Source organism: Hypanus sabinus, chromosome 27 (assembly GCF_030144855.1).
Source record: "Hypanus sabinus isolate sHypSab1 chromosome 27, sHypSab1.hap1, whole genome shotgun sequence".
Classification (NCBI taxonomy): domain Eukaryota; kingdom Metazoa; phylum Chordata; class Chondrichthyes; order Myliobatiformes; family Dasyatidae; genus Hypanus; species Hypanus sabinus.
Window position 1 is genome coordinate 44,392,733 of NC_082732.1, and position 25,142 is coordinate 44,417,874.

General features: G+C 46.3%; 1 protein-coding gene across 1 annotated transcript in view; it reads right to left on the reverse strand.

The window, feature by feature from the left end:
- Window positions 1–9,871: 9,871 nt before the first annotated feature.
- The window catches only part of LOC132382282 (solute carrier family 2, facilitated glucose transporter member 1-like), a 46,699-nt gene continuing 31,428 nt past the window's right edge, over window positions 9,872–25,142 (reverse strand). The window contains exons 5-10 of the mRNA XM_059952385.1: window positions 20,831–20,993; window positions 19,066–19,253; window positions 17,437–17,541; window positions 15,852–15,953; window positions 14,247–14,450; window positions 9,872–12,428 (exon numbers count right to left, since the gene is read on the reverse strand). Of these exons, the coding sequence (XP_059808368.1) occupies window positions 12,201–12,428; window positions 14,247–14,450; window positions 15,852–15,953; window positions 17,437–17,541; window positions 19,066–19,253; window positions 20,831–20,993 (990 nt within the window). The 3' untranslated portion in view covers window positions 9,872–12,200. The remainder of the gene's footprint in view (window positions 12,429–14,246; window positions 14,451–15,851; window positions 15,954–17,436; window positions 17,542–19,065; window positions 19,254–20,830; window positions 20,994–25,142) is intronic.

Here is a 25,142-nt window from a genome sequence, read left to right on the forward strand (position 1 = left end):
GTGTGGTTTTTCATTGATTCTGTTGTGTTTCTGTGAATGCCTGTGAGAAAATGAATTTCGAGGTTGTATCTGGTGACATATACTGTATGTACTTTGATAGTAGATTTACTTTGAACTTTGCTGCCAGTTTCTTCAATGTGCTTTAATTGTTATCGTCAGCTTCCGGTGAGGAATCGTGTCACAACCGTTGTCCAGACCCGAAATGTCCAGCTTAGAATCTCCTACTCTTTCTTCTAAAGCCTTGTGTCCTTCGATCCATTCTACTCAGACCTTTTCCCTTGTCCCAGAGATGAACCTTCATCTCCAGTTGTTGATGCAGAAAACAACAATGAGCACAGAACTCCAAAGTGCTGACAATACTGTGATCAAAGTTCACAGTTCACTTTGTGATCCAAAATGATGTGCCCGCAGACAGTGTAGTAATAACACTGCGATCACAGTGTGTATAAATTATACATCCTGAGATTTGTCTGCTGACAGGCAGCCACAGAACAAGAAACCTGAAGTAACCCGATAAAGAAAAGAATAACACCCAATGCAGAGAGAGAAAAAAAACAAATCAAGTCAAACCAACATTCCGAACAAAGCTGAGTCCATAAACCCGGAGCTCAGAGTCTCAGTCTCAGCTCATCACACAAAGACAAATCACTGTGAAGCTCTCGGACACTAAACCAGGAGCATCCCGGGCACGACACAGCCGCAGCGCCAAGAAGAGAGGTGTAACATGTCACGGATCAGAACCAGCTTGACCGTTGCCTCCAGTCCAGACACCTTGTCTTTTCAGTCCATCTGGCCCGGCGTTTGAATTGTCCAAGCATCAGCTGTCCCTCGAACTCCGGCCTCACCATGTCAATATGCTCTGGGTCACTTCTTGACCTTTCCAAATCAGCACAGCACTTAGGTGGATCAAACCTCACTCCCGGTTTAGGTGGATGGGCTTTGAAATCATTTCTCCACTCCACTTGCTTCATCAATGTCTCCAATTCCGACTACGACTCCAACTCCATCTTTTGCAACACACCTTGATGTTACTCCAGCTCTGCCTCGCATCCACACACCCTGAACCTTGAATCAGCCTCGTCTTCACTTGCCTCTTCATTGATTGCGATGATCACTTACCAAAATTTTACAAATAAAGAGTGTTGTCAATAGAGTGTTCAGTCAAATTTCTGGCTTTGAGATCCACCAGTAAGCTGTCACCAACATTCAGTACTGCCATCTTAAACGGAGGTCCCACTCAAGTCAAGTATGGTGTTGTCTGAGGGGGTTGTCTATTGATGGGTCGTCAGAGGCCGATCTGGGATCCACATATGTGGGCAAGAGTAGGTGATGACTGTGGTTGGTGTTTGGGTAGTTTAGTTGTTCAGTCTCTCCTTTCTCAGCTGCCATTTGCTCTCTGTGACACAGTGGAGATCATTCTCATGTGACACAGCTCCCTCTTGAGCAGATTTCCCCCAGTGTCTACTGAGAGTAACCTCATCCCAGTTTTTACATGTCATGTTGAACTCCTTCAGGCTGATTTTGATGTTGTCATTGAAGTGTTTCTTTTGCCCACCGGGGGCTCGCTGACTTTCCTTCAACAGGGCGTAAAGGATCTGTCTGGGGAGACGCGAGTTAGAAATCCAGATGACATGACTTTATCATGGTGGGTGGAGATGGTTTATGTTGATCTCCTCCAGTACACTGGTGATAGTGTGTCTGTCAGTCCAGCTGATCCTCAAGACCTTCAACCATTTCAAGGTCAAGAACAGTTCAGCTCCAGCACCATCACGGAGCCTCAGACAGCGGACGGCAACGCAGCACAGCACACTCTGAAGAAAACCTCCTTAACGCCTTTGTCAAGACACATAGAGCCCTGGGTCGTGTTTTGAATATAAAAAAAGACACAGATCCTATGTCAGCCACTGCCCAAACAGCCATTTCTCCAACCCTCCATAAAAGATAGCAATATCACCCTTGAAAATGTCGACCGATTTCCATGCCATGGCAGCACTTTCTCCTCAAAAGCAAGCACTGGCTCGAAGACCACAACGCCACCTGAGATGTGCTGGTGGAACCTATGCAAGACTAAGGAAAATAGTCTTTGAAGACCACAACATAAAAGTCCAAATAAAACTTTTGGTCTATAGAGCATTCGTCCTTTCTACGTTAACATGTATGGAGCTGAATCATGGACCGTCTACAGTCCAAACCTGAAAACCCAGGAACAATATCACCTGAGACCTTACCTGGCAGTGGGACTAGTTTGTACTTTGTAGTATTGGCACACACGACCTGCAGGGACTTCTCCTTAAGGGTAGCGCAGTAACTAGCATTTAGCAAAAACTTTACAGAGCCAGTGCCTGTGGAAAAAATATGAATTAAAGTAAATATATATAATAGCTAAATTAAACAAGTAATGCAAAAATAGAAATAAAAACTAGTGAGGTAATGTTCTTGGGTTCAATGTCCATTCAGAAATCTGATAGCAGAGGGGGAAAAGCTTTTTGTGAATTGTTGAGTTTGTGCCTTCAGGCTTCTGTACCTCCTCCCTGATGGTAGCAATGAGAAGAGGACACGTCCTGGTACTTCAGGAACATCTTCTTCCCCTCCGCCATCAGATTTCTGAATGGACAATAAACCCATGAACACTACACTACACACACAAAATGCTGGTGGAACACAGCAGGCCAGGCAGCATCTATAGGGAGAAGCGCTGTCGACGTTTAGTCCTGACTAAGGGTCTCGGCCCAAAACGTCGACAGTGCTTCTCCTTATAGATGCTGCCTGGCCTGCTGTGTTCCACCAGCATTTTGTGTGTGTTGTTTGAATTTCCAGCATCTGCAGATTTCCTCATGTTACCTCTTTTGCATTATATATTTACTTGTTTGTCTATCTATATCTGTTCATTAATATCTAACAATATCTGTCAGTCTATATTTCTCTGACTGTCTATCTATCTATATGTCTGTCTGTGTATCTACATTTGTTTGTCTATATCTACATCTGTCTATCATAACCTGTCTAAATCTGACTGTCTGTATCTGTCCATGTCAATCTATTTATATCTATGTCCGTCAATCTATTCATCCATCCATTAATCAATCTTCTTACTTACTAGTTTATCGACCTAGCTATCTAATTATTTGCTTACTTACCTATGTAATTATCATTTTAATTTATGAGTTTTATGTTATTTAAATCGCAGCAAGAGGCGGAGAGGGAAGAGGTAAAAGAAGCTCAGAGAGAAGCTGTTTCTTTTAACGGATCGTGGCAAAGAGGCTAGACTGCGTAGGCGCGTGACGTAGAGCGCCAAAGGTTTAAAAGAAAGACCGCCATCGTGGGAGTGGACTGAGGCAGAGTGGGACGGCTTTGGCTCATTCAGGCTGAGGCGAGGTTTGAACGGGGCACGACTGCGCAAGCGCGTGAAAGTCGGCCCGTGAGGCAGCGGGAAAATTTAAATAGCGAGCAGAGGCTGAGTACGAGCTTCACTCCAGGTGAGGTAAGGCTGGGTAAACTCCTTTCATTAATCTAATTAGCTTAGGAGTAGGTAATGGAGGCAGCAGTTAGGGCAGTTGAGTGCTCCGTTTGCAGTATGTGGGAAGTCAGGGCGAGCACAACTGTCCCTGATGACTACACCTGCAAAAGGTGCATATCCAGCTGCAGCTCCTGACAAACCGAGTTAGGGAACTGGAGCTGGATGAACTTCAGATCATTCAGGAGGCGGAGGCAGAAATAGGAGTTTCAGGGAGATAGTCACCCCTAGGAGTCAGGAGACAGGTAGTTGGGTGACTGTCAGGAGAGGGAAGAGGAATAGACAGGAAGAGCAGAGAACTCCTGTGGCCGTTCCCATCAACAATATGTATACCGTTTTGGATATGTTGGTGGGGACAACCTACCAGGGACAAGTTGCAGTGGTTGTGTCTCTGGCACTGAGACTGGACCCTCAGCTCAGAAGGGAAGGAGAGAAAAGAGGAGAGCAGCAGTGATAGGGGATTCGATAGTTAGGGGGACAGATAGGAGGTTCTGTGAAAGAGATCGAGAATCCCGGATGGTCTGTTGCCTCCCTGGTGCCAGGGTCCGTGATATCTCGGTGTTCTCAACAGGGAGGGTGAGCAGCCGGATATCGTGGTCCATGTAGGGACCAATGACGTGGGTAGGACGAGTGAGGAGATCCTGAAAGGTGATTTTAGGGAGCTAGGTGCCAAGTTAAAGGACAGGACCTCCAGGATAGCAATCTCAGGATTGCTACCAGTGTCATGTGCAGGTGGGTTTAGAAATAGTAAGGTAGTGCAGATCAACACGTGGCTGAAGACGGTGCAGGAGGGAGGGCTTCAGATTTATAGATAATTGGGCATTTTCCAGGGAAGGTGGGACGGTTTACATCTGAACTGGAGGGGGACAAATATTCTTGCAGGCAGGTTTGCTAGAGAGGCTCCAGTGGATTTAAACTAGATATGAGGGGGGAGGGGAACCAGAGTGTAGGAACAGATGTATGGAAGAAGGAAGAAGAAGAAGACAGTAAAGTTCTTTGTACTGTTAGAGATAAACAGAGAGGAAGAGATGGAGAATTTCTTAAAGGCATTTATTTTAATGCTAGGAGCAATGTAAGAAAGGTGGATGAGCTTAGAGCATGGATTGATACCTGGAAATATGATGTTGTAACTATTAGTGAAACATGGTTGCAGGAGGGGTGTGATTGGCAACTAAATATTCCTGGATTTCGTTGCTTCAGGTGTCATAGAATCGGAGGGACAAGAGGTGGAGGTGTTGCGTTGCTTGTCAGAGAAATTATTACAGTGGTGCTCTTGCAGGATAGATTAGAGGGCTCGTCTAGGCAGACTATTTGGGTGGAATTAAGGAATGGGAAAGGTGTAGTAACACTTATAGGGGTGTATTATAAACCACCTAATGGGGAGCGAGAATTGGAGGAACAAATTTGTAAGGAGATAGCAGATATTTGTAGCAAGCACAGGGTTGTGATTGTGGGAGATTTTAATTTTTCACACATAGACTGGGAATCCCATACTGTAAAAGGGATGGATGGTTTGGAGTTTGTAAAATGTGTGCAGGATAGTTTTTTGTAGCAATACGTAGAGGTACCAACTAGAGAAGGGGCAGTGTTGGATCTCCTGTTAGGGAATGAAATAGGTCAGGTGATGGAGGTATGTGTTGGGGAGCACTTCGGGTCCAGTGATCATAATGCCATTAGTTTCAATATAATTATAGAGGATAGGACTGGACCCAGGGTTGAGATTTTTGATTGGAGAAAGGTTAACTTTGAGGAGATGCGAAAGGATTTAGAAGGAGTGGATTGGGACAATTTGTCTTATGGGAAGGATGTAATAGAGAAATGGAGATCATTTAAAGGTGAAATTTTGAGGGTACAGAATCCTTATGTTCCTGTTAGGTTGAAAGGAATGGTTAAAAGTTTGAGAGATCCATGGTTTTCAAGGGATATTGGAAACTTTGTTCGGAAAAAGAGAGATATCTACAATAAATACAGGCAGCATGGAGTAAATTAGGTGCTTGAGGAATATAAAGAATGTAAGAATCCTAAGAAAGAAATTAGAAAAGCTAAAAGAAGATACAAGGTTGCTTTGGCAAGTAAAGTGAAAATATATCCAAAGGGTTTCTACAGTTATATTAATACCAAAAGGATAGTGAAGGATAAAATTGGTCCCTTAGAGAATCAGAGAGGACTGCTATGTGTGGAGCCAAAAGAGATGGGGGAGATTTTGAACAATTTATTTTCTTCGGTATTCACTAAGAAGAAGGATATTGACTTGTGTGAGGTAGGGGAAACAAGTAGGGAAGTTATGGAAACTATGACGATTAAAGAGGAGGAAGGACTGGTGCTTTTAAAGAATATAAAAGTGGATAAATCTCCAGGTCCTGACAGGATATTCCCTAGGACCTTGAGGGAGGTTAGTGTAGAAATAGCAGGGGCTCTGACAGAAATATTTCAAATGTCATTAGAAACGGGGATGGTGCCGGAGGATTGGCGTATTGCTCATGTGGTTCCATTGTTTAAAAAGGGTACTAAGAGTAAACCTAGCAATTATAGGCCTGTCAGTTTGACGTCAGTGGTGGGTAAATTAATGGAAAGTATTCTTAGAGATGGTATATATAAATTATTTGGAATAACAGGGTCTGATTAGGAACAGTCAACATGGATTTGTACGTGGAAAGTCATGTTTGACAGATCTTATTGAATTTTTTGAAGATGTTACTAGGAAAGTTGATGAGGGTAAAGCAGTGGATGTTGTCTATATGGACTTCAGTAAGGCCTTTGACAAGGTTCCGCATGGAAGGTTAGTTAAGAAGGTTCAGTTGTTAGGTATTAATATTGAAGTAGTAAAATGGATTCAACAGTGGCTGGATGGGAGATGCCAGAGAGTAGTGGTGGATTACTGTTTGTCAGGTTGGAGGCCAGTGACTAGTGGTGTGCTTCAGGGATCTGTACTGGGTCCAATGTTGTTTGTCATATACATTAATGATCTGGATGATGGGGTGGTAAATTGGATTAGTAAGTATGCAGATGATACTAAGGTAGATGGCATTGTGGATGATGAAGTAGGTTTTCAAAGTTTGCAGAGAGATTTGGGCCAGTTAGAAGAGTGGGCTGAACAATGGCAGATGGAGTTTAATGCTGATAAGTGTGAGGTGCTACATTTTGGTAGGAATAATCCAAATAGGACATACATGGTAAATGATAGGGCATTGAAGAATGCAGTAGAACAGAGTGATCTAGGGATAATGGTGCATAGTTCCCTGAAGGTGGAATCTCATGTGGATAGGGTGTTGAAGAAAGCTTTTGGTATGCTGGCCTTTATAAATCAGAGCATTGAGTATAGGAGTTGGGATGTAATGTTAAAATTGTACAAGGCATTGGTGAGGCCGAATTTGGAGTATTGTGTACAGTTCTGGTCACCAAATTATAGGAAAGATGTCAACAAAATAGAGAGAATACAGAGAAGCTTTACTAGAGTTACCTGGGTTTCAGCACCTAAGTTACAGGGAAAGATTGAACAAGTTTGGTCTTTTTTCTTTGGAGCGTAGAAGGTTGAGGGGGGACTTGATAGAGGTATTTAAAATTATGAGGGGAATAGATTGAGTTGAAGTGCATAGGCTTTTTCCATTGAGAGTAGGGGAGATTCAAACAAGAGGACATGAGTTGAGACTTCAGGGGCAAAAGTTTAAGGGTAACATGAGGGGAATTTCTTTACCAGGAGAGTAGTAGCTGTGTGGAATGAGCTTCCAGTAGAAGTGGTAGAGGCAGGTTCGGTATTGTCATTTAAAGTAAAATTGGATAGGTATATGGACAGGAAAGGAATGGGGGGTTATGGGCTGAGTGCGTGTCAGTGGGACTAGGTGAGAGTAAGCGTTCAGCTCGGACTAGAAGGGCTGAGATGGCCTGTTTCCGTGCTGTAGTTGTTTTATGTATTGCGCTGTACTGCTGCCACAAAACAACAGATTTCACTGATAATAAACCCGGGTGGTGTGAGGCAACTTGTTGGGGAACACGTGCAGTACAAGCTCCCAGCCGCTGCGGCGTGAAGACAGCGCCCTCTGGTGGACACGTTCAGGCAGGCAGCCCAGTGCGCGGGGGGACTCAGCGGGGCAGGCGGCACTGGGGTAAGTGAAACCAGGTGAGGGGGAAGGTAGGAGGGTGGGGGAGGAGGGGTGAAGTGAGAAGCTGGCAGGTGATAGTTGCTGTTTCTCTCTGCTCTTTGTGGTACATCAGGCGCCAACCGTGTTTTTCTTTAGTATTTGCATTTTGTTTACGACGCCAAGCGCTCAACCCCAGCATGGATGGAAAGTTTACAGGGAGCCAGCCAGAGTGTAATCCAGGAGCACTCACCTCCAAGTCCAGCGCTCGCACCGGCCAGCCGGGCGTGATCCGATTGGAGCGGAAAGCGGACAGGTGAGAATGGGGAACGAAAGCAGGTGTGCGAGTGGGAGAAATTACTGCAAGTTCTGATATTAATGTCATCAGTTTGCAGGCTAGTAATTTGTGCGGAAGCCATGTTACTGCAGTGACACTTGTGGGCTGCTTCCAGCACATCCTCAGACTGGGTTGGTTATTGAAGCGAATGGCACAGTTCACAGCATGCATGTGACAAATAAAACTAATCTAACCTTTTTATGCACCGATGTGATGAACTGACGGCTGGCAAAACAGTTTTTCACTGGACCTCAGTACATTAACAATAATAAACACGATTATCAATTGTCTATGTGTTTGTGATACTTCTCCAAGTATCTTGTTATTCCTGTAGCTCACCCTACTTGTGTAAACTCCGGTTGACTTGCTCATCCCAATTACTGAAAACTAGTATTACTATTACTGGGGTGGAGCTACGACTCTACCAAAGGAGGTGTAAGGCACTCCTTCCCTCTGCTAGCCACCGGGTCACCCCTGGGCATGGAGCAGCAAGTCCTGCTTCGTCCCTCCAGTCAGGGTCATGTGAAGCCATGGGGGCAGGTGGTGGGCATCATACTTTCCAGATATGCAACCACCAACACCAGGCAGACAATCTCCGGAGAGTATTGATGAAGACTGGGGTCACCTGTCTTGTAAAGATGCTGCTGTAGAAAAATTTGCCAAGAACAATCATGGTCACGAAAAGGCCACGATTGCCCCCATCATTCATCACGGCACATAATGAATGAATTACTATTTCATGGGTATATGTGATGTCCAACAAGGGGTAACACCTCTGGTGACAAGGCTGGTCGTGTCCATTCTGGGGCGGCTCACTCACGTTTGGTCCCCACCGGACACTCAGCTCTCACCTGTGGCTCCAGGTAGCTGTTTGCATGTGACAGCGGCCACACAAACACTGCTTCGACAGGTGGGCTAAACCAGGTGAGGGTAGCCAACAGCCTCGTACTCCAGTGATAGGGACATGCCTGTCCTACCATGCAAAGTCAGCTCTGATGGACTGAGCAGATGAACTCAACAGGCCCGCGACACTCTGTGGAGAGTGAAGAGTGTGACAGGGCACAGAAGTCAAGGAAGACCACAGCTGTGATGCCTGCTCGTACCACTGGACCCAGACTCTGAGGTCGGGAGAGTGGAACTGCCCCAGTGCAAGAGCTTTTCCATTTTAAAAACTCTCCCCCACAGGTTTCCTGTCATCGTTGGTCATGTCAGACAATTAGCACTACTACTGCTATTACAGTCACGCTCTCTTCTCACTGCACAATCAGGGAGGAGGTACAGGAGCCTCAGGGCCTACACCACCAACCATCAGGCTCCTAAACTGGAGTGGATAACTTCACTCACACTAACGCAGAACCGACTCACTCTCAAGGACTCTACAACTCATGTTCTCAATATTATTTATTACTTATTCATTATCATTTGCTTTTTTTTCCTTTTTGAATTTGCACTTTGGCTGTTTGTCCGCCTTTGTGTGTAGTTTTACATTGATTCTCGTGTGTTTCGTTTCATTTACTGTAAACACCCACAAGGAAATGAATCCCAGGGTTGTATATGGTGACATGCATGAACTTTGATGATAAATTTACTTTGGCCTTGTTGGGACTTGAACTCCAGACACACACCACATTGCCACCCACAATCTCTTCATTTGGAGATAGCACAGAACAGGCCCTTCTGGCCCACTGAGCTGGACCCACCAATTTAACCCTAACCTAATCACAGGACAATTTGTAATGATCAATGAACCTGCAACCCAGTACACCTTTGAACTGTGGGAGGAAACCCAGGTAGTTTATGGGGAGAATGTAAAACAACTCCTTAAATAGGGTGTTGGAATTCAACACTACCTTCAGATGCCCGAGCTGTAATAGCATTACACTAACCTCTACGCCACAACGACACTCTTTAAATTAGGTCTTAGCAATAACACAAAGCCATGAGTATGTTTGTTTTTTTTAATTTTCAGCTTAGTTGTCACTAAGGTGAGTTCTCAGAGAAATAAGTAAAAAATCTGTGTACAAACGCTATTTTAAACAAGTGTGCTAGATTAATTTGTTTTTTTTTTCCCACACATCAGGTTTTACATCGTTTCCAGTAGACACAATCATTGCTACTGAGGAACAGTTACAGATAAGATACAACGGCATTATAAAAACAACCAAAGAAAATGTGTTACTTACTCAGCCAGAGAAATATTTTGCATTTGTATGCACTACGTTCTTTAAAAAATAATTTTGGAGTTCTAACAGTGCAAACCCCAGAATCTGACCTAGAGAATGTATCCCAGAACGGAGAGGCAGACATCCACTTCACCGTCTGTCTCCTCACCCTTCTAATGGCTGCAGAACTTGTTCTGAACAAGATTTCTTTTTACCTGTTCTTATAGTGGAAAAACTGCCATCAAGGTACTACCAATCCATCTGCAGTAATTATCCAGTTTAATGGTTTTCTTTCTTTACACTGAAAATAACTATAAAAACTGTCGAACTTTAAAAGTCGTTCTTTGTTTAAGCTAGCCCCAAGTGTTTTTTGAGCTCCCTGCCTGTCACAGAGAGCTCAAGCAAGTAAATGGGGAAGCTGCCCTCACAGAGATCCACATTGGTCTCAGTTATGCTTCGAGGTCTGTTCTGGGCAAACTGATGCAGGGTACAGTGCAGAGGACAGGGCAAGACGCTTTTATATTTTATTTAGAGATACAGCGTGAAACAGACCCTTCCAGCCTTTTGACCTGCGCCACCCAATGACCCCCAGTTTAACCCTAGCCTAATCATGGGGCAATTTACAATGATCAATTAAGTTACCAACTGGTACGTCTTTGGATGGTGCGAGAAAACCAGTGCATGCGGAGCAAACCCACACACACCAGAGGACGTACAAACTCATTGTAGAGGATGCCAGAGTTCAACTCTGACACCGTCGCACTAACCACTGCGCTACCTTGCTGATCAAGGGTGGGACACTGAGTGAGGGAACATCCTTGAGACACCAGTCTGACTGATGTGTGCCCTGATAGGGCAGAGAAGTCCAGCCCAGATATTAGGTCAAAGCATTTGAACAGCAGAAATCATGCATTGAGCAGGACTTACTTCTGAAAGAAATCAAATCAAAACCATGGGAATCAGATAATCTATAAAACTCATATTTCAGTAGCCATTGAGTGGCTGACCCCAGACAGGAGGGAGGTCAGCCAACCAGCTGCACCACATATTCCTCAAATGTGATTAATACTTTGGATTGACAATGGAACGGTGTTTAAATTAAACTGAAAAGAGACACAGACTCACTTGTTTTGCCACCATTGGCATTGGAGTGTTCTTCACTTAAAAACATCATGGTCCTTACAGAAAGTGTGAAACATTGACTTTCACAAATCTCACACACAAACACAGTGTCGCTGAGGTCTCTGCAAGACGCAACTTGATACACATTGGGATTTACATGGTAACCCTGCACACCACCCACAGCGCACCCTTCCCCAGGTGCACAAGATGGCTTAAACCGTTTCCAGGGAATGGGGAGGTGGTGGTGAAGATGCATTCACTACTTGGGAAAGGACTACCAGCTACACTCGTCTTGGCCACCACCGTCTGAACTCGCAGACAAGTGTTCATCCTGCTCACAATCATGTTCCTCTGCTAATTTATTCCAGCGTAAATTGTCATATTGAAGGTCAGAGAAACATGGTTTAGAATCAGGGATATTGCTTGAAAATGCATTTAAGATTCAAGATTGTTTAATGTCATTTCCAATACACAAACGTACCGGAAATTTATGACAATTTTTAAAAATATATTCTGGGCTTCCAGTGAACCTGCAGTAGTTTTCTACAATGTGTGCTGTACAGTAAGAAAGTCTACTCATATACAACCAAAGTCTACAGCTAAAGGAACTTCAAATCTGTTTGTACATTTACATTGGGCCACTGCCTCATTATATTTACATTAGCACTATAATTTATTGTTCTATAAACACTATAAACATACCCCGCATATAAATACTTAATTCTATACATGGAAAGCTTTGAAACATTAATTGATAACTTCGTCAGTCAAAACTGCAAAATATTCAAAAAGTTAGTTTTGCTGTCCAACAGAAGATTTTATGAAAATTGGAGATGTGAACTGCCAGAAAAATTGGAACTCACTTCCTACACATAAACAGCAGCCTCCTGACGGGACCATCGACCTCCCCCCTCCCCTTACATTTTTCTCAGTAGTGTTGGCTACACATCCCCACGTCTTCCAGTCTCCCTCAGTGGTTCAGTGCCACATTAAACCTGAGAATCAGCCCCCAGGGTGTTGAGTTCCTCCAGGGTGCCCTTCTCATGAGAGTCAACATCAACATCGACGTCAACTTCGACCCCGGCCCCCTGGCGGAATCCAGAGGAAATCTCATCAAATGTCCGCCCCTTGGTCTCAGGGACCTTGAAGTAGGTGAACACGAAGAAAATGACCAGTAACACGGTGAAGATGATGAAAACATAAGGGCCGCAGAGTTGCTGTTAGGAAGGAAGAAAAATGCTTTTAGTGGTTCAGTCAGAAACATAAGAGTTTCTCAGATGCTGGAAATCCAGAGCAACACACACAATGCTGGAGGAACTCAGCGGGTCAGGCAGCAACTATGGAGATAATTAGAGTCGATATTTTAGGCCGAGACTGTTCATCAGGATGAATGAATGAATTGGAATTAATCAATCCAGAGGAAGGATCTTGGCCTGAAATATCAACTTACAAAGGAGCTGGGAGCTCATGGCTGGAGGTCATTCCTACCAAATATCTAGGGCAAAATCCAATCAAAGTTTTCTAGTGATCTTGAATTCCTCCATTCTTCTCCCCAATTTACTGAGAGGTTTTTCAATCACACCCCAACAAAGGAAGGTTTCATTTACTGCTTTTACCAGCCTCTGCTCAAGGAAATATGAACACAAAACAGTATAGCACAATACAGACTCTTGGGCCCACAATCTTGTGCCAGTCTTTAAACCTACCCCAAGATCAAGCACATAGCCGTCCATTTTTCTATAATCCATGTGCCTATCTAAAAGTCTCTTAAATGTCCCTAATGTATCTGTCTCTACCACCACCCTTGTCAGCATGTTCCATGTACCCATCACCTTGAGTGTAAAAAAACACTACCCAGACATCTCCCCCAAGCCTTCCTCAAATCACCTTAAAATGATGGCCCCTCGTATTAGCCATTTCTGCCCTGGGCAAAAAGCTCTGGCTGTCCAATCTGTCAATGCATCTAAAATATCAGGCACTTCTCCCATGGGGCCCAATTCTCCAAACATCAGCTGATGTGAATGTTGTCTGCAACACCTTGAAGATTAACACTCACCAATAACTCCACTGACCCCCTCATTCTATCACTACTACTCTGGAGTACACTACTACTCTATCTAAAACAAGAATACATGGGAAACAACCAGCAGGTCAGGCACGTGTGTGGGAGAGTCACTGGCCGTTCAGCTGATGCTCTCTGGGAATCAGCCCCCAGGCTGTTAGCTCCTTCATGCCAAACTTGTTGGGGGAGTTGACCATAGCCTCCTGGTGGAATCTAGAGGCAATTTGTCAAAAGTCCACCCCTTAGTCTCGGGAGGTAGAGTTCCGACCAAGCAAGCTTATAGATTGTCCTTAGAGTCATAGGTAACTACATATCACAGAAAAACACCCTTCGGCTCACCCAGTCCGTGCTGAACTATGAATCTACCCAATCCCATCAACCTGTGCCCAGACTACAGACCTCCCATCTATGTACCTTCCAGATTTCTCTTAAAAATTGAAACCAAACCTGCATCCTCCATTTCCACTGGCAGCTCATTCCACACTCTCACTACCCTCTGAGCGAAGATCCCCCTCATATAGTTCACCTTTCACCCTCAACCCATGACCTCCAGTGCTAGTCTCACCCAAGCTCAGTAGAAAAGCCTGCTTGCATTTACCCTATCTAATACCCCTCATAGGTTTGTATACCTGCATTAAATCTCACCTCATTCTTCAATGCTCAAGTGCAGGAGTTCTCAGCCTGGGATTCACAGACCCCTCGGTTAACGGGAGTGGTCCATGGCATAAATAAGTTTGGGAAACTCTACTCTAGAGAATAAAGTCCTAACCTATTCAACCATCCCTTATAACTCAGTAAATACTTCTCTGCATGTTCAGCCAAGGTCCACACCAACCATCCTGCACCCACTACACAGATCCCATTTAATTCTCCTCACTCTCCCACCCAAAGTCATCCAGCCTTTTCCTGACAACCCTGCCGCAGTCTTCCCCTCCTGAGGTCAAAAATGAGACAGGCCACGCAATGTACCTACCTCCACGTACTGGAAGCACATGCCAACGAGGAAGTTTGCAGTCCAGTTGGACAGACCAGACACGGCGATGGCAGCCGGCCTTGGGCCTTGGCTGAAGAGCTCAGCGACAATGAACCAGGGGATGGGCCCAGGCCCAACTTCGAAAAAGGCCACGAAGCCAAAGACGGCGACGATGCTGATGTAACTCATCCATGGCAGTTGTTTCTGGGTCAAAACCATCATCGCATTAGAAAGCCATCATTATAAACATCAAACTTATTCACCCAATGTGAAACCCAACAATAACTCCAGCTCATTCTTATTCAGAAAGAACCGTAAACTCTTTACCCAATGTGTGTCTCAGCACAACAGGGCAAAACCAGGGAGCAAGTTTCAGGGAAGTTGCATTCCAAACCACCAAGTTTATAAGGAGCTAAAGATTAGCTTTATTTGTGACATGTACATAGAAACATTCCATGAAATGTGTGGTTTGTCTCAAATCAAATCGGCAAGGATTGAAAAGAGCTCCCAAGCATCTGGCACCAATATAGCACGCCCACAACTTACTAACCCTAGTATGTACAACTTTGGACTGCTGAGAACACTGGAGCACCCAGAAAAACCCACAGGGAGAATTTACAGACTGCAGCAGGAACATTGGGGTTACTGGCTGGCATTGCAGGGCAATCCACTAAATGCTAAATTACTCTGTTTAGGATTGCCCCTGTAAATAATTCTCCTGGTTTTGGCTGAAATCCACACCGATCTGCTTACAGCGTAATTCTACATTTTACTTCTCCCCTCACCAGCAATCTTGGGGGCAATTTTGGCCAATTAACTCACTGACTCAAAGCAACACACACACACACAAAATGCTGGAGGAACTCAGCAGGTCAGGCAGCATCTACGGAGAGGAATAAACAGTTGACATTCCAAGCAGAGACCCTTCATCAGGACTCTCTCTAGATGTCGCCTGACCTGCTGAGCTCCTCCAGCATTTTGTCTGTGTTGCTCTGGATTTCCAGCATCAGCAGAATCTCTTGTGATTATAACTCACTGATTCACATGCCTCTGGGGTGCAAAGGGGAACTGGAGGTTTTGGAGTAAACCATGGTAAGTCACTGATGGTCTCTGCCACTTTACCTGAGCCTGGTAGTTCAGGCCATACACCCATTGCCAGAGGCCCTTCGGGTTCAACCTGACCATCAACCACCCATGTAGACTAAAACCACATTAGTGTCGCTCTTTCTCATGGGCGTGCCTGAGCCACTTCTACCCCCAGTTGACCTGGTGTTTATGGTTTGGTTGTCCTTGCTATGTGCCAATATCAGACTCCATGACAACAGGCTGCTGACACACAATATAGAAACAGGTCTTATATTCACCAAACAGCCACTCAATAACCTATTCTCATCCACTCCCCCCCCCCCAAGATAATACCCCTCAGCCACACACTGGGGGCAACTTACAATCCCGATGAACCCGTACATTTGTGGGAGGAATCAGAAGCACCCGGAGGAAACGCACGTGGTCACAGCAAGCACGCACACAGGACCAGAGGTCAGGATGTTGCCTGGAGCTCTGAGACGGCAGTTAAGCTGCTCGTGTGCAGGCCACCCCACTCACCAGGAGGACGAGGGCGATGGTCATCGTGACGGCACAGATAGCCATGCCTCCCAGGCCGATCAGGTGTAGAGTCCGACGTCCTGCACGCTCCACCACAAACAGCTGAAGAGACAAGCACATTTGGTTAGAAACTCCCGACAAGCATCTTGCTCCCAACCGTGTACGGCTGGGGATCTGTTGGAATTTACACATCGTGGGGAAGGTGCTTGGGCCCGGCTCAGGCGTCCGAGACCAGGGGCCAGAGATGAGGAAACATTTCCTCACTTGGGATGGTGAACCTTTAGAAACCTCCCCCCAGAGGGTCAAGAATGGCTGCACAAGAAGCAGAACTTGATGGATTTTGAGACAAAGGGAATAACAACTCACACAACCCAAGGATGTGCTGGGGCAGCCCGCAAGCCCACACATTCCAGAACCAACATAGCAACCTCACAACGTTCAACAGACGGGCAGCGTCTAACCTTCCGGGCCCCCAACCCAGCCCAGACTCGTAGACTGTGGGCCTCTGTCCTTTGGACAGGCTGACATCGCCGGTCAACTATTGGGCCTCAAAGGGTTGCTGACTTCAGTCTTCAACCTTCATACTTTGACATCTGGTACAGGCTCCAGGACTCACTGATCATGGGGCTTGACACCTTGATATCCATACTACCCTGATCCCTTCTCTGGCCTAGTGTCACCTCCCCACCAAGTCCGTCACCCAGCCAGGCACAGCTCTTCGAGTTGTCACCCCATAACATGATGGGAACCTGTAGGATGGTACTGTACTTGCAGTTTTGGGCCCCTTATCCAAGACAGGATGCAGAGGAGGGTCACAAGAATGACTCCAAATGAAAGGGTTATCATACGAGGAGCATTTGTTGACTCTGGGCCCCTACTCACTAGAGCTTAGAAGAATGAGGAAGGATCTCACTGAAACTGATGAATATTGAAAGACTAAGATAGACTGGATGTGGAGAGGATGTCCCCTGTAGCAGGAGAGTCTAGAACCAGAGGGCACAGCCTCAGAATAGAGAGATAGTCATTTTAGAACAGAGATGAGGAGAAACTTCTTTATCCAGGTGATGAAGATGTGGAATTCATTGCTACAGATGGCTCTCGCAGCCAAACTATTGATTGTATTTAAAGTGGAGATTGATTGGTTTTAAGATTACTAAGTGTGTCAAAGGTTACTGGGAGAAAGCAGAATAGGGCTGAGGGGGATACTAAAGCAGACACGATGGAATGGCGGAGCAGGCTCGATGGGCCGACTTGCTCTCATATCTTATGGTCGAACCCCCTGCCACGACTGGGCAGTCAGTTCCAAAACCCCAAAACTTTGTGGGTGGGTAAGTTCCCCACCAAATGTTAATGACTGTAAACTTATGCAAGAGTTCACTGACCTGTCTAGGATAGAAATCAAAGCCCTCCTTTTGCTTACTATCCTCCTCAACCGCATTCTCCTGACTCCTAATAACAATTGATGCCCTGACTGATCAAAACCTATCAACCTCCGCTTTCTCTGTTAACCCTTTCCTCTGGGAAGGTCTTAATGCCAAACTCTCCCAAAGTTGAGGAAGGAACCTCAGTTAAAATGAACACTTACCGACACAAATGTGAATGCAAAGTTAACCACACCACATCCAATGGTGGCATAAACTGGCTGCTCCACCCCGGCATTCTCGAAAATACTGGTGGAATAATAAAATATCTGCGGATAAAAAACAGTCAGTCTGAGAAAACACCAGCAGAAATATTTGTGCAATAAATTTAAAGGCAGGATTTACAGCACAGAGGTGCTGAATAGGTTGTGCAGGCAGAACATAGAACATTACAAAACAATACAATCACTGACCCAGGGGATGTGGGCAGTCAGCGACGGGACTGACCCAGGGGATGTGGGCAGTCAGCGACGGGACTGACCCAGGGGATGTTGGGCAGTCAGCGACGGGACTGACCCAGGGGATGTTGGGCAGTCAGCGACGGGACTGACCCAGGGGATGTGGGCAGTCAGCGACGGGACTGACCCAGGGGATGTTGGGCAGTCAGCGACGGGACTGACCCAGGGGATGTTGGGCAGTCAGCGACGGGACTGACCCAGGGGATGTTGGGCAGTCAGCGACGGGACTGACCCAGGGGATGTGGGCAGTCAGCGACGGGACTGACCCAGGGGATGTTGGGCAGTCAGCGACGGGACTGACCCAGGGGATGTGGGCAGTCAGCGACGGGACTGACCCAGGGGATGTGGGCAGTCTGTGGTGCAAGTGCAATGTTTGCACTTGGTTGTGATCTAGAACATAGAACACTCCAGGCCCTTCGGCCCACACTGTTGTGTTGGCCTTTTAACCTACTCAAAGATCAATCTAACTCTTCCCTTCCACATAGCACCTGTTTTTCTACCCAAGTGTTTCTTGCATCTGCCCAATACATCTTCCTCTACAACCATCCCAGCAGCACATTCCACGCTCCTACCACTCTCCCACAACCTGCCTCAGACATCCCCTGCTATACTTTCCTCCAATCACATTAAAATTATGTCCCCTGGTTTAGCCCTTTCCACTCTGGGAGAAAGACTACCTGTCCACTTGATCAGTGCCTCCCTTAGTTACGGTTAACTGCTAATGTTTAAGATTGCCAATTAAATATGCTTGAATACACTTAGACCCTTTATTTTGTTATATCACTAGTTCTAGTAGTTTCATTAGTTTTTTCATTAGTTTGTTCATTACAAGACAGTTCGTTTTTGCTGGTTTCTCGGTAAAGGATTGAATGCACTTTCTTCAACTTAGAAAATTTTGTACACTTCTATCGAGTCGCCACTCATCCTCCTTTGCTCAAAAGAGCAAAGCATTAGCTCACTCAACCCATCTTCATTCTAATGTAGAACTCATTTTCTCAGTATAATATAGACTGTAGGTGTATACGCACACACACAGACACTCGCGCGCACACACGCTCATGTTGTGTCTGGGTGGACTATACGCACTATATACACACTGTAGATTTTCATTTTAACATTTTATACCTGCAATTTATAAATACTTATTTTTTCATAAATTCTAATGTACTTCTTTATTTTCTTGTGAATGCCTGCAGGAAAATGGATATCCACGGTGATATTTTCACCTCGATAATGAATTTACTTTGGCAAACACTGTAAACCAGCAGCACTCTGACGAATCTCACAACACTTTGCTAGCTGCGCTTGTGCTATAGAGGGGACGTTGATACTCACGGCGTTGATTCCTGAGAGTTGCTGTGACAGCTGGAGGACGATGGCGATGATAATCGGCTGACGGTACATCGGGGATTTGAAGAGTTCGGGGATCGTCACTTTCTTCTCCCTCATCATCTGCCTGCTCTCCTCTTTCATCTCCTGCAGGTCCGCGGTGACATCTGACACTCCGCGAAGCTTCTTCAGGACTGGAGGGGAAAGGTGACGGGTGAAAACACTAGCCCACTCTCACACGCGGTGCCGAGCATGTCGCGCTCCACTGCCGCCACAAGCAAACAGACTGGACGGACTAAATAACCTCAAAGTAAAAATACACGTACGAAATTGTAAGTTAGGGCCTCATTCCTGACGCATAGCGGCAGAGTACCAGGACTCCAAGGGATCATCCTTGTCGCTCAGAGCGTCTGAGTTCAGAGTTCAATCCTGTAAGGAATTTGTACGTCCTCCCTATAACTGCGTAGGGTTTCTCCAGGTGCCCTGGTCTCCTCCACAGTCCAAATACCTGCCGGTTAGTAGGCCATTGTAAATTGTCCTGTGATTAGGCTCAGGTCAAATAGGTGGGTTGCTGGGGGGTGCAGCTCATTCGGCCTATTCCATGCTGTCTCTCTAAATAAGTAATTACTCCCCACTTCCTCTCCCGCTGCAGCCCCACATTCTCGGTTTACAGAGGAGGCTGTTCAGCCTTTGGCAGACAGGTAAATGGATAGGAAGGGGTTAAGATGAATAGTGGGCAAATGGGAACTCCTTAGATGGGCATCTTCTTTAACATGCACGAATTGGGCCAAAGGGCCTGTGCTCGTGTTTGTTCTGTGTGGCTCCATTGAGCCCACAGCAACTCCCTGGGAGAAATTCCATCAACCCCATCCAACAGGGACAAATCCCCATCCCATCACCAATGGGAAACTCAACCAGGGAATGCATGCAAGCTCCACGGAGGCAGCGTCCAAGGTCAGGTTAACAGAAGGGATTACTCTGGGAGCTTCTCTGACTCAATGGGAAACTCAACCAGGGAATGCATGCAAACTCCACGGAGGCAGCGTCCAAGGTCAGGTTAACAGAAGGGATTACTCTGGGAGCTTCTCTGACTCAATGGGAAACTCAACCAGGGAATGCATGCAAACTCCACGGAGGCAGCGTCCAAGGTCAGGTTAACAGAAGGGATTACTCTGGGAGCTTCTCTGACTTAATGGGAAACTCAACCAGGGAATGCATGCAAACTCCACGGAGGCAGCGTCCAAGGTCAGGTTAACAGAAGGGATTACTCTGGGAGCTTCTCTGACTCAATGGAGCAAACGGCCTCATTGTAAAGAGACCATTTGAAAATAAGTTAAACATGATGCTTTGCTGAGCTGTCAAGAGTAAATTTAATCTTAACACAACATCATAAGATATAGAAGCACAATTAGGCCATTCAGCCCATCAAGTCTGCTCCATCATTCCATCATGGCCGATTTATTTTCCCTCTCAAACCCATTTTCCTGCCTTCTCCCCTTAACATTTGACACCCTGACTAATCAAGAACCTATCAACCGCCGATTTAAATATACCCAATGACTTGGCCTCCACATCCGTCTGTGGCAATTAATTTGACAGATTCACCACCCTCTGGCTAAAGAAATTCCTCCTCAACCCCATTCTAAAGAGATGTCCCTGAATTCTGAGGCTTTGGTCTGTGGACCTAGACTCCCCCACAACAGGAAATGTCCTCATCTCTGTTCAATATGAAAGGTGGGGGTAGATGTTGCGTCCCCCCAGATGAGCTTACCATTCCTTGCCTTTTCCTCTTCGTTCTTGTTGATGAGGAGGTAACGTGGACTTTTAGGACACAAAGGCAAAACAATGCTCTGAATCAAGGCAGGAACAAAGAGCAACCCCAACAAGAGTGGCCAACTCGACTCGTTCCCCAGCAAGGCATCCATGCCAAGCAACTGCAGAGTCAGAGAGAGAAAAACACGTCAGGGAGATGCACAAATTCCAAAAGTCTAATTCCCCCGGGTGAAATCCCAACCCTACCCACACACTCACAGCTACAGTGATGATAGGTATACCATGAGATGCGGGCGTCACGGTTAGCAGATGCTCTCACAGTCTGGGGCTTTTGGGGTTGAATTCATGTGCCCTCTGCAATGAGTTTAAACATCCTCCCTGTGAACATGTGGGTTTGCTCCCACAGTCCAAAGACATTCCGGTTAATCGGCCATTGTAAATTGTTCTGTTAGGTTAAGGGTTAAATAGGTGGGCTGTTGGGCGGGAAAGGCCTGTTGAGCGCGGTATCTCTAAATAAGTCCTGCCTCATCAGGTCCCACCCAAGGACCTTGGAATTGTGTGTGTGGAGACTGAGGAACTAGAAGTGATGGAAGAGGCCTGGAATTGTGTGTGTGGAGACTGAGGAACTAGAAGTGATGGAAGAGGCCTGGAATTGTGTGTGTGGAGACTGAGGAACTAGAAGTGATGGAAGAGGCCTGGAATTGTGTGTGTGGAGACTGAGGAACTAGAAGTGATGGAAGAGGCCTGGAATTGTGTGTGTGGAGACTGAGGAACTAGAAGTGATGGAAGAGGCCTGGAATTGTGTGTGTGGAGACTGAGGAACTAGAAGTGATGGAAGAGGCCTGGAATTGTGTGTGTGGAGACTGAGGAACTAGAAGTGATGGAAGAGGCCTGGAATTGTGTGTGTGGAGACTGAGGAACTAGAAGTGATGGAAGAGGCCTGGAATTGTGTGTGTGGAGACTGAGGAACTAGAAGTGATGGAAGAGGCCTGGAATTGTGTGTGTGGAGACTGAGGAACTAGAAGTGATGGAAGAGGCCTGGAATTGTGTGTGTGGAGACTGAGGAACTAGAAGTGATGGAAGAGGCCTGGAATTGTGTGTGTGGAGACTGAGGAACTAGAAGTGATGGAAGAGGCCTGGAATTGTGTGTGTGGAGACTGAGGAACTAGAAGTGATGGAAGAGGCCTGGAATTGTGTGTGTGGAGACTGAGGAACTAGAAGTGATGGAAGAGGCCTGGAATTGTGTGTGTGGAGACTGAGGAACTAGAAGTGATGGAAGAGGCCTGGAATTGTGTGTGTGGAGACTGAGGAACTAGAAGTGATGGAAGAGGCCTGGAATTGTGTGTGTGGAGACTGAGGAACTAGAAGTGATGGAAGAGGCCTGGAATTGTGTGTGTGGAGACTGAGGAACTAGAAGTGATGGAAGAGGCCTGGAATTGTGTGTGTGGAGACTGAGGAACTAGAAGTGATGGAAGAGGCCTGGAATTGTGTGTGTGGAGACTGAGGAACTAGAAGTGATGGAAGAGGCCTGGAATTGTGTGTGTGGAGACTGAGGAACTAGAAGTGATGGAAGAGGCCTGGAATTGTGTGTGTGGAGACTGAGGAACTAGAAGTGATGGAAGAGGCCTGGAATTGTGTGTGTGGAGACTGAGGAACTAGAAGTGATGGAAGAGGCCTGGAATTGTGTGTGTGGAGACTGAGGAACTAGAAGTGATGGAAGAGGCCTGGAATTGTGTGTGTGGAGACTGAGGAACTAGAAGTGATGGAAGAGGCCTGGAATTGTGTGTGTGGAGACTGAGGAACTAGAAGTGATGGAAGAGGCCTGGAATTGTGTGTGTGGAGACTGAGGAACTAGAAGTGATGGAAGAGGCCTGGAATTGTGTGTGTGGAGACTGAGGAACTAGAAGTGATGGAAGAGGCCTGGAATTGTGTGTGTGGAGACTGAGGAACTAGAAGTGATGGAAGAGGCCTGGAATTGTGTGTGTGGAGACTGAGGAACTAGAAGTGATGGAAGAGGCCTGGAATTGTGTGTGTGGAGACTGAGGAACTAGAAGTGATGGAAGAGGCCTGGAATTGTGTGTGTGGAGACTGAGGAACTAGAAGTGATGGAAGAGGCCTGGAATTGTGTGTGTGGAGACTGAGGAACTAGAAGTGATGGAAGAGGCCTGGAATTGTGTGTGTGGAGACTGAGGAACTAGAAGTGATGGAAGAGGCCTGGAATTGTGTGTGTGGAGACTGAGGAACTAGAAGTGATGGAAGAGGCCTGGAATTGTGTGTGTGGAGACTGAGGAACTAGAAGTGATGGAAGAGGCCTGGAATTGTGTGTGTGGAGACTGAGGAACTAGAAGTGATGGAAGAGGCCTGGAATTGTGTGTGTGGAGACTGAGGAACTAGAAGTGATGGAAGAGGCCTGGAATTGTGTGTGTGGAGACTGAGGAACTAGAAGTGATGGAAGAGGCCTGGAATTGTGTGTGTGGAGACTGAGGAACTAGAAGTGATGGAAGAGGCCTGGAATTGTGTGTGTGGAGACTGAGGAACTAGAAGTGATGGAAGAGGCCTGGAATTGTGTGTGTGGAGACTGAGGAACTAGAAGTGATGGAAGAGGCCTGGAATTGTGTGTGTGGAGACTGAGGAACTAGAAGTGATGGAAGAGGCCTGGAATTGTGTGTGTGGAGACTGAGGAACTAGAAGTGATGGAAGAGGCCTGGAATTGTGTGTGTGGAGACTGAGGAACTAGAAGTGATGGAAGAGGCCTGGAATTGTGTGTGTGGAGACTGAGGAACTAGAAGTGATGGAAGAGGCCTGGAATTGTGTGTGTGGAGACTGAGGAACTAGAAGTGATGGAAGAGGCCTGGAATTGTGTGTGTGGAGACTGAGGAACTAGAAGTGATGGAAGAGGCCTGGAATTGTGTGTGTGGAGACTGAGGAACTAGAAGTGATGGAAGAGGCCTGGAATTGTGTGTGTGGAGACTGAGGAACTAGAAGTGATGGAAGAGGCCTGGAATTGTGTGTGTGGAGACTGAGGAACTAGAAGTGATGGAAGAGGCCTGGAATTGTGTGTGTGGAGACTGAGGAACTAGAAGTGATGGAAGAGGCCTGGAATTGTGTGTGTGGAGACTGAGGAACTAGAAGTGATGGAAGAGGCCTGGAATTGTGTGTGTGGAGACTGAGGAACTAGAAGTGATGGAAGAGGCCTGGAATTGTGTGTGTGGAGACTGAGGAACTAGAAGTGATGGAAGAGGCCTGGAATTGTGTGTGTGGAGACTGAGGAACTAGAAGTGATGGAAGAGGCCTGGAATTGTGTGTGTGGAGACTGAGGAACTAGAAGTGATGGAAGAGGCCTGGAATTGTGTGTGTGGAGACTGAGGAACTAGAAGTGATGGAAGAGGCCTGGAATTGTGTGTGTGGAGACTGAGGAACTAGAAGTGATGGAAGAGGCCTGGAATTGTGTGTGTGGAGACTGAGGAACTAGAAGTGATGGAAGAGGCCTGGAATTGTGTGTGTGGAGACTGAGGAACTAGAAGTGATGGAAGAGGCCTGGAATTGTGTGTGTGGAGACTGAGGAACTAGAAGTGATGGAAGAGGCCTGGAATTGTGTGTGTGGAGACTGAGGAACTAGAAGTGATGGAAGAGGCCTGGAATTGTGTGTGTGGAGACTGAGGAACTAGAAGTGATGGAAGAGGCCTGGAATTGTGTGTGTGGAGACTGAGGAACTAGAAGTGATGGAAGAGGCCTGGAATTGTGTGTGTGGAGACTGAGGAACTAGAAGTGATGGAAGAGGCCTGGAATTGTGTGTGTGGAGACTGAGGAACTAGAAGTGATGGAAGAGGCCTGGAATTGTGTGTGTGGAGACTGAGGAACTAGAAGTGATGGAAGAGGCCTGGAATTGTGTGTGTGGAGACTGAGGAACTAGAAGTGATGGAAGAGGCCTGGAATTGTGTGTGTGGAGACTGAGGAACTAGAAGTGATGGAAGAGGCCTGGAATTGTGTGTGTGGAGACTGAGGAACTAGAAGTGATGGAAGAGGCCTGGAATTGTGTGTGTGGAGACTGAGGAACTAGAAGTGATGGAAGAGGCCTGGAATTGTGTGTGTGGAGACTGAGGAACTAGAAGTGATGGAAGAGGCCTGGAATTGTGTGTGTGGAGACTGAGGAACTAGAAGTGATGGAAGAGGCCTGGAATTGTGTGTGTGGAGACTGAGGAACTAGAAGTGATGGAAGAGGCCTGGAATTGTGTGTGTGGAGACTGAGGAACTAGAAGTGATGGAAGAGGCCTGGAATTGTGTGTGTGGAGACTGAGGAACTAGAAGTG